At 34.4% G+C, this 9,794-nt stretch overlaps 2 protein-coding genes across 5 annotated transcripts in view; both read left to right on the plus strand.

The window, feature by feature from the left end:
- The window catches only part of LOC107713477 (protein FAM3C-like), a gene marked incomplete at its 5' end in the record, with an annotated part of 2,371 nt that extends 1,477 nt beyond the window's left edge, over window positions 1-894 (plus strand). Inside the window, 4 exons of the mRNA XM_016518991.1 lie at window positions 228-286; window positions 452-504; window positions 593-677; window positions 786-894. Of these exons, the coding sequence (XP_016374477.1) occupies window positions 228-286; window positions 452-504; window positions 593-677; window positions 786-894 (306 nt within the window). The remainder of the gene's footprint in view (window positions 1-227; window positions 287-451; window positions 505-592; window positions 678-785) is intronic.
- Window positions 895-1,586: 692 nt separating this feature from the next.
- Window positions 1,587-6,441, plus strand: LOC107713534 (protein FAM107B-like). Of its 4 annotated transcripts, none has more exons than XM_016519067.1 (5): window positions 1,587-1,814; window positions 3,174-3,240; window positions 4,100-4,304; window positions 5,294-5,441; window positions 5,702-6,441. In XM_016519067.1, the coding sequence occupies exons 1-5, from the start codon at window positions 1,791-1,793 to the stop codon at window positions 5,816-5,818; spliced, it is 561 nt and encodes a 186-aa protein (XP_016374553.1). In that variant the 5' UTR covers window positions 1,587-1,790; the 3' UTR covers window positions 5,819-6,441. The 4 variants fall into 4 exon arrangements, with proteins under 4 accessions (XP_016374553.1, XP_016374557.1, XP_016374554.1 ...); XM_016519071.1 differs by having other exon boundaries at window positions 5,294-5,431; XM_016519068.1 differs by having other exon boundaries at window positions 4,106-4,304.
- The last annotated feature ends 3,353 nt before the right edge of the window (window positions 6,442-9,794 follow it).

The raw sequence follows: 9,794 nt of genomic DNA on the forward strand, positions 1-9,794 counted from the left end.
ATACATATATATATATATAAACCTGGTTAAAACACATTCCGTTTATTAGTACTATATAATAAATATCTTATACTTGTTTCATTTATGCATAACTGATGGATATGCACCATTTTTAAGTTTTATTGAGATAACTGATGGCAGTTTTCATTTTTGGATGAAATATTTAATTAAATAGTATTTATAGATGCTAACTCTTTAGATCTATAGATGCAAATGTTCTTCTCTACGGCATCATGGGTGGCATTAAGAATAATGCAGGACAAGGGCTGACCATTGTGTTAGCAAACGGTTTGTTTATTACAAATAATTAGACAGGATTTTAATTTTTTGAAATCTGAAATCATTTTCATATTTTCTTATGTTAAAAACATTTGACTATTTATGCAAGTATTAATATTTATTAATATATGCCAATCAAATTCAATTTGATTAATTGACTCTTTTTTTTCTTCGGTGAAACCGGTGAGGTTGTAAGAAATAAGAACTTTAATCTGGAATCTAGAGGTAGGTCTTTTAGTGAAATTGTTCTAAATCTAACAAGATGTGAAGTAAAACTATCCTGATGTACAGAACCACTTGTTTGTCCTTCAAGATCCCGAGGAATTACTTGTCTATCTAAAGACACTAAAACCAGGAAATATAGTGCGTGTGGCCTCACACATCGACCCTACACCAAAGTAAAAATGTGACAGCCTTCACACACCATCAACATGATTAACTTGGCTTTAGAGTCAGTTGAATTATTCATACATGTCTCACTTCCACTGCCACCGTATCTTTTCCAGGCTGACTGATGAGATTAGAGAAATATTCACTGCACTGGGCAGCACAGTGGTCAAATCCCTGAAGCCCAGGGATAGCTGGGTATTCACAGGCGCTTATGGAATAAATTAAGCTAGTCCTTTTGAAAAGGTTGGAACATCTTTTTTAAGTTTAAGAGTTTAAGTTTTCCATCCAATTTTTACATTTTACTTTGGTTTCATTTCAATGAATGAAAATAATTTTTTTTGTTGTAGCTTTTTTAGTTTTTTGTTTTAAGTTGGTTGTTTTATCTGTTATGTTTAGTTAATTCAAAATGATATGAGGAGCAATGAAGACTGGCCAGAGATGGGGGAGATCATTGGCTGCTTTCCTAGAATATCTGAGACTGAATAAGCCACAGTAGCCAACCTCATATCACCACGTTTGGGACATTTGAAAACAGGACATTAACAACACAGTAGCTGTTTTTTGCTATCTTCCCTTTCTAAGCAAATAAAATTGAAGGAATAGTTTACTCTCGTATTGCTCTAAATCCATGTGACTTCTTTCAAAGGAACACATTCGGCGAAATTTTGCATATATTTCCCCTGCTCTTTTCCAAATACTAGAAGAGCAACATTCTGCCACTATGATAATATTATAAAACAAAAATACATTTGAAAGATAATACAGATGATTCTGTTCTCATACAGAATTCCTTCACACTGGTTCTTGTATATACGGTAACACTGTTGCTGTTGAAATTAACAATGAAGAGTGGAAAATGGGAACGTGACATCACTTTAACACAGTCCATTTTTTCACTCCCCCTCCTTGTGCTGGATTGTAGTACCAGTTAGGACACTGTATGCACTCCGGGTTGTAAAAGTGTGTGGTGTGTGTGTGTGTGTGTGTTTGGGTTTGCTTGAGGGATGTACATCCCCCTTCCCGCTTCTCCCCTTGCTCTGCATGAAAATAGCAGGTGGAATCCCAGAGAATTTGTTTCTGGAACAATCCTGAGGCACTGAGCGCTCTGCACCTTTGGAATCATGGGAGTGGCCCATGGAAAGAAAGTAAGGATATTTTAATCCAGTTTGAAGAACCTGTATGTTACGAGTGTAAGTCATACATCTCCTCTAAAGATCTGACAGGACTCAAACTCTGTTACACAAATGGATGATTGTAAATGGACATTGTTCAGAAAACAGTGTTTTAGGTTTAAAATACTAAATGATTTATGAGGTGAGACTGTTTCTTTTGTTTGATGCTGTTTTTCCTGTTTGTGTGACTTCTAATCACAAAGTTTGAGCATGAGACATTTATTCTAAGCTGAAATATACTTATTATGAGTTGAGTGTCTTTTAAGTTCATTTAGTTTCAGTTCTTAGGAATATGTGTGAAATCAAGGTGCATCAGCTGTGTTGTTTAGTATTATTTATATACTTTTTATTAATAATTTGAATTAGCTTTTAGCTTAATTTCTGGTCATATTTTTATGTGCCTTTGACATTGTTATTATTATTTTTTTCTATTTAAGTTTAATTTAATTTTAGTTTTACTTTCAGTTCAGTTTTAGTTTTTATTTCCAGTTAGTAATGATAGTGTGTTTCAACTTAAATTTCTAGTAGTTGCCAACACAACATTTCATATGCATAAGCATATATATAGCCTATATATTATTTCAGTTAACATTCTTCTCAACTCCAGTTGTCTTAATCTGTAGCTTTCATGTCTTTTGGTTTCTTTCAGTGTAAAAAAGTACATATTTAGTTGCAATCTGTAACATTAACCTCATTTGAATACTTTGATTCCCTTCTGATTTTCTTTCCTTTGGCGATTTAGTCCAAGGACTCCTCGTGACTTTCCTGACACAATCACATTCTAGACAGCAAACAGATTATGAAGGGAAAATGGAGAGTTTGTATGGCAGGGCCAGTAATGAGGTGGCTAAATGCCAGCTGGTCCCAAAACCATTTTAGTCCAATATGATCAACCCAGCATGGTGCTAACACACACACACACACACACACACACACACAGACACAGACAGACAGACAGACAGAGACACACACACGCACACACACACAATGCCTCCCTTGTGAAAATTTCTCTCAACACACAGGGCTATTGTGCTGTTCATCAACAGCTTTGGAGATTATTTTAGATTGTTTGGATGATAGATAAGGATGAAGCAGTGCAATGTCCTTTTATACTTTCTGGACATGATAATAGTGATAGTATGGTTTTTGTACACTACTATGATGGTAATAGCATGGTATTATTACAGTAAATATGTTAATCATATGGTATTATGCTATCACTATATAGCACATCACTGTGAAATGCAGAAGGGAAAATGCTAATGAAAATCAAATTTTTGTATTTTGTCTTGTGGTTAAAATATAATGACTCATATTCATTTTCTTTCACAGGCAGATCATAATCATCAAAATCACAACTCTGCTTGTGCTCAACCACTTATTGGACCTGGTGAATCAGGTTTTCTATGTTCCTTTCATATTATATGATGCAATTACATTGATTAATAGTGCTTTTCATTATTATTACTCATGCTTTCTTGAACAAAGGTGCATTTGGTGCTACGGTCATGTGAGGTGTCCTATTATTTTTCCATGCAAATTAACTTTTCTCCTGGTGGATGATATTGGCTGTTTTTAAAGGGAAGTTCACCAAAAATGAAAATTTGCTGAAAGATTCGCCCTCAGGCCATCAAAGATGTAAATGAGTTTGTTTCTTCATCGAAAGAGATTTGGAGAAATTTAGCATTACATCACTTGCTCACCAATAGATTCTCTACAGTGAATGGGTGCCGTCAGAATGAGAGTCCAAACATCTGATAAAAACATCACAGTAATCCATACAACTCCAGTCCATCAATTAACATCTTGTGAAAAGCTGGGTGTTTGTAAGAAACAAATTCATCATTAAGATGTTTTTAATTTCAAACATGTGAGCTGAACTCAACTGAAACCAGTATTGCTTTCTCCATTGAAAAGACATCTTGTCTGAATCAGGAGAGAAATATGCCGAAATATGAGAGACAACAGGAGATAGAGTTTTTCACTGGAGGGAGCATTATTATGAATTATGTACTGGTATTTTGGCTAGAAGTGATGGTTTGAAGATCAAACACATGAATTATGGATTTGTTCCTTATAAACATGCCTCTGTTTGCTTCACAAGATGTTAAATGATTGATTGGAGTCCCGTGGATTTTTTTTGTGAATTATTGTGATGTTTTTATCAGCTGTTTGGAATTTGCTAAACAAGACTTTTCAGCAAATGTTCTTTGTTTTTAGTGAACTATTTCTTTAATAGAATGCTCTCTTTTGCTTAGATTTAGTCTCTGATCTTGGAGCCGTGATAGACCCTGATCAGAGGTGGGGCAGAGAAGAGGATTTAGACCAGAGCAAGTTGCTTCCTGAGCAAACAGACAGCGGTTACTATGAAGAGCTCATCAGACCCAAAAAGCTCCACAATCCCATCAAAGCGTCCAAGAGCCACCGGGAGCTCCAGCGAGAGCTGATTATTACACACAAAAGGTGCAAACTGACCCAGAATTTGAGTTGAAAGCATGTTCACATTTTGAGTCATGAGCAAGCTTAGTTGCGGCCTTAATTTATCACCTGACCCAATTCCTAATCTCACTTCAAATTTACCCACAGAGGGATTTCTGAGTTTATGTCTCTCTTGCATGTACATGTTTTGTCCAACAGATGGCAGTAAAGTCAAAGTTGTGTGTGTAGTTAGAGCCTCTGGCGTGATGAAAGTGACATGTGGCCAAGTATGGTGACCCATACTCGGAATTAGTGCTCTGCATTTATCCCATCCAAAGTGCACACACACAACAGTGAACACACACACACACACACACCGTGAACACACACCCGGAGCACTGGGCAGCCATTTTTTTTTTGCTGCGGCGCCCGGGGAGCAGTTGGGGGGTCGGTGCCTTGCTCAAGGGCACCTCAGTCGTGGTACTGAAGTATCTAAGTAAGTTTATAATGAAGTTATAATGAAGTAAGTTTATAATGTATCCCTCTTGTGGATACATTATAAAACTCGTAACGCATTTTCTTATCAATTATCGCTAGATGTGATGTTTTTGAAGTGAAACAACTGAAATCAAAATCGACCCTATTTGCTTTCTTAATGCACACTCCTTATAGTGAACGATCCATCAATGCATATTGTTAATATGCATAATGCATCGTTTTTGTATTTTTAATGTCTACAATTAACAAAGATTAATACATACTGTAAGAAATGTATTGCTCTTTGTTAGTTAATGTTGGTTTACAATGGTTTATGCATTAACTAAAGCAAACTTGTTACCTTATTTTTAATAGTTTAATGATTTAAATATAGGCTAATAGTTTGTAATACAATAGAAGAGTTAACATATGTTGAGATGTTCTTAAGCATGAACTTGACCTTAAGCGTCCACATCCTGGATTCCCTTTCCATTTAATTGCAATGAATGTACAATTTCTATTATATGAGATAAAATAAGACTTATTTTATCTATCAGAGGGGCAGTGGCGGAGGAGAAGCCGGAGTTACAGAGAGTTCTGGAACAGAGAAACAGAGCTCAAGTTCTGAAACAAGACAGAAAACAGGAGGAGGAGAAATCGCCACTGGAGCAGGAGTTACTGAAGAGACAGATGAGGTTAGAGAAGGTAAAACCAGAAATAGGCTACCATTCCTCAAACTATACTGAAATGAGTGCTGAATGGACAGTATTGTTTGATGTACGCTAATAAGGCTGGGAAGTGATCCTAATTACACAGAATGCTCCCTAATTTTGATTATTTTTACATCTCAAGTTCAGAACACATTGATCTCGGGTTCCAAAAAATGTGCTGTCAATCATGATATATACGCCACGTACTATAACCTCGTTCAGAAATTATTTAACTTTAATAATTCTTATTCTCAGTTTGAGAGAGAGGTCGAAGAGCAGAGAGAAAGGTCAAAGTGCGCGCCTGAGTTCATCAGGGTCAAAGAGAGCCTAAAGAGGACGGCGATCACAAGTGCTGTGGAGAAAGAGCTGTAATCACACATTACATTACTTCACTGATCTAACGTGAGTGCTGATACTCCTCCAGCTGCTGATTCGAACAGTTCTTAGTTTTATTTAGAAAGCTTGGGCTTTGGATTTCGAAAGCAATCACAGAATGTGAAAAAACGTTGACAAGGACCAGAATGTTGACAATGTGGGCCAATGTTATGTAATATTAAGCACTTGTACTTAATTGCTGATTACGTGGCTGTAATTTGCACCAGTTAGAGAAACACACAAGAACAGAATAACTCTAGTATACTGGAACTGTATCTAGTGTTTGAGTATAGAAATGATTGGTCTGCCATATATATAGATTATATACTTTTATGAACAGACAGCAATTCTTTCCACTTTTTCTACATTTATGGTTCAAATCATTTGGTGTGTTCACATATGCATACTAGTTTCAGATATCATGCACTACTACATTTAACAAAATGTGTACTGTAGTACAAAAAGAGCATAAAGAAAAGCACACTGTATCCCATAATGCAATGTTTTAGACTTAATTTTCCTTTTTTGGTATGGCAAATTTTAGCATCTCTTTTTCTTGACTCACTGTTTGATTGCGCAGGCATAGCACATTTTTTTCCACATGCATTTTGTATAAAAATTATCACAAAATATTACAATTAAGATATTGTTGATTCACACTTCTTGTATAAGTGACTTTTTTATTTAAAGAAATAGTTGTTTTTCTTCATTGCAGATTTGGATAAATTTAGCATTACATCACTTGCGCACCAATTGATCCTCTGCAGTGAATGGGTGCCGTCAGAATGAGAGACACACAACTCCAGTCCATCAGTTAGGTTTTGTGCAGTGAAAAGCTGCGTGTTTGTATCAAACAAATACATCATTAAGACGTTTTAATTTTAAATCGGCTGTAGTCGTGTGGATTATTGTGATGTTTTTATCGGCTGTTTGGACTTGTTCATTCTGACGGCACCCATTCACTGCAGGATCCTTTGCTGAGCAAGTGATGTAATGCTGAATTTCTCCAAATCTGTTCTGATGAAGAAACAAACTCATCTACATCTTGGATGACCCGAGGGTGAGTCAATTTTCATTTTTGAGTGAACTATTCCTGTCAGAGCTTTTCCACTCATAATGTTATCATCATAAATCGTATGATTTTGATGTCACTTGTATGTTTCGGCTAACAACACAACTTAGTTTTTTTGTAAATACGTTTTGTACATTTTGTAGTAATCTTTAAATAAAGGGATTTTGACATGTCATACAGTTTGGAGTATATAATCTGAAAGTGCCAACCACAGTCTGCCTTTGCATAGCACTCTGATGTGAACTTTATTTGCACTGTACACAAAGATTTTACTGAACACACAATGCATAGACAAGGAGTGTTTATTCATAACGTGCTACTACCTGTATATCTTTAAGGGTACGAATCATTGGCTCTTCATAACTCCATCGATAACACATGATGCATTGCATCCATACATTTGTAGCTTTTACAAAAAAGATATACAATATATGTATACATCATCTTTATGTATAATACACATACTGTATTTGTGTCTCCTCTTCACTTCCTGAAGTGTGTGCACTTTCATGTGAAAAACAAATTGATCAAGGGAGGAATTAACTACCCAAAAACTGGGGTGCAACTTCCTAGTACTTTCCAAAGCCAAAGTAAGTCATAGTCATGTCTTCTAATGATATTTAATCAGCCCTTCTGAGGCAGTTTGCATAATTACCATAATGAACGGATCGCTGAACTGCTCATTAGACCGTTGCAATTTGATACTAATTAAATCAATGATTGCACTTGGGTATGACGCAGTTCTAAAATTAAATATTTTAATTATTGATGCACTTAATATTTTAGAATTTCATTGAATTTAATAAATACTAATTCAACTTAAAAAGCATTTTACACTGAAAATAAAAATGCTGTTGCACTGACAACACTGTTCTGACAAACTAGAAATTGACTTTATGCAAATAAATGATAAATACAGTTATATCAGACAGATGGAGTGTCAACTTAAAACGAATCATTCATGATCAAAAGGAAAATATTTTTAATATTAGGGGTCCATTAGCAAAAAACAAAAACTTTTTTTATGTATTATTGTTGGCTTCAAGTAAGTAATGTGCGCAAATTGGCACAGATATGATATATTGATGAACAAGGGGATAAATGTTCTTGCATTGTTTTTTGTTGTTGTTGTATTAATCCAGTTTTAAAATAAGGCCAGTATTGAGTTCTTAAGATAGCGTTATATGCATATTTAATAAAGAAATAGAAAAAGAAATGTGCCTCCCAATGACTTGTGACAGAAATAGTATGTCTTCTTTTGCGATTAGTATTGTACAGATATGAATATGTTTATGTATATTTTATATTTTGATCATCGCTCTTGTAAACATATTTTTACAAGGTCATGCAAACATTAGACGTCTTCCGACAGGAGAACAGTACAGATTACGGCCAGCAACCCAAACAAAAGAACCTTAACCAATCAACCAATCAGCTCACACAACATGGAATAACTGATAATCATGGACAGATAAATAATTTTGCTTGCAGAACTAAATCACTATTGCGACAAAGTAGTTAATCAACATCTGTTCCAAAACCCTTTTAAGGCAGAATAATTTAAATGGAATCTCATAAGTAACTGATTTGAAACACTCTACAACAAATAGTGCCTCACATGTGAAGCGCGATACGACACTCGACTCACAACTGCAACAGAATTTGATGCCAGCATACTCTAAAAAGCATACATCCACATAGCTCTCACAAATATTGGCTAAAATAGTGTTTTTATTCATCCTTTTTAATATATATTTACTGAGCTTGTTACACTGCATTATGAGATCGCTTTCGCAGCATCTGCTTTCGATTTTTGAGGCGTCTTAAAAGACGTATTTTGGACCAGGAGTGTGCATCTGATTCCTTCTCACTAAACTTGGGCTTACATTTAAGATTTATGTATTTGAATTGTGTAACCATCTGTTTGAATTTCACAGATTTAGTGTAAACAAACTAATAAACTTAATGTGATGCATATTTGTCAGTCGTGAATAAATGAAATGGATACGATTTCTGCACACACACAAAAAGCATGACATAGTTTATTATTAACTATTTGCATCTATGGAATTTTATTAAAATTATTTTATTCTCAAAATGCATTTATTCGAATTGCTTATCAGCGTAAATCTGTTCATTGTGGAAACAATTACATTTATTCGGTTGAAATAAAAGTATGAGCATGGTTAGCTAAAACGCATTCATTAGATTAATTAATTAGATTAATAAGATAGATAATCAAATTGGATTTATTGATGGTAAATATATAGACCTTGGTTATTGTGTATTTAAAACACATTTAGTTTATTAGTATTATTGCAAAAAATCTCACCTGTTTCATTTGTCAAAATGCATTTATTCAAATTGCTTCGAATTTGCATAAATCTGTTAATTGTGCAAACAATTAAATTTATTCAGTTAAAATAAAATAAGAACATGGTTAAAATATGGCTAGCTCTAGAACAAGCAATATTTAATTAGTAATATGCATTCGATCAAAACAAATCAGATTTATTGATGATGAAAATATAAACCTGGTTAAATTCTATACAGAAATCTTACTTCTTTCATTTATGTATGATTGCCAAATATGCATTACATTAAGTTATGAGTTTGTTAATGTTAAAAAATGTTTGTAATTCAAATAGATGGATATTTTACATGCAAATTCAAATACATACATCTTAAATTAAGATCTAAACAAATTCTTTTTAAATGTAGGTTTTGGAACTGAGCTACAGACTACTTTTGCCCCATAAATCTAAAATGAGAAATCTTTATTGAATGTGGAGATTATCTAAGTATTGCATTTAATCTGGGTGTAAAAAAAGCATCTGGACTGTGGCTCAAATCTCCTAACCCCTGTTCTGTCCACACGCTTCATATGAAGGTTTAGACCCA

This window comes from Sinocyclocheilus rhinocerous, unplaced genomic scaffold, assembly GCF_001515625.1.
Source record: "Sinocyclocheilus rhinocerous isolate Xijiao unplaced genomic scaffold, SAMN03320098_v1.1 scaffold57, whole genome shotgun sequence".
NCBI classification, from domain to species: domain Eukaryota; kingdom Metazoa; phylum Chordata; class Actinopteri; order Cypriniformes; family Cyprinidae; genus Sinocyclocheilus; species Sinocyclocheilus rhinocerous.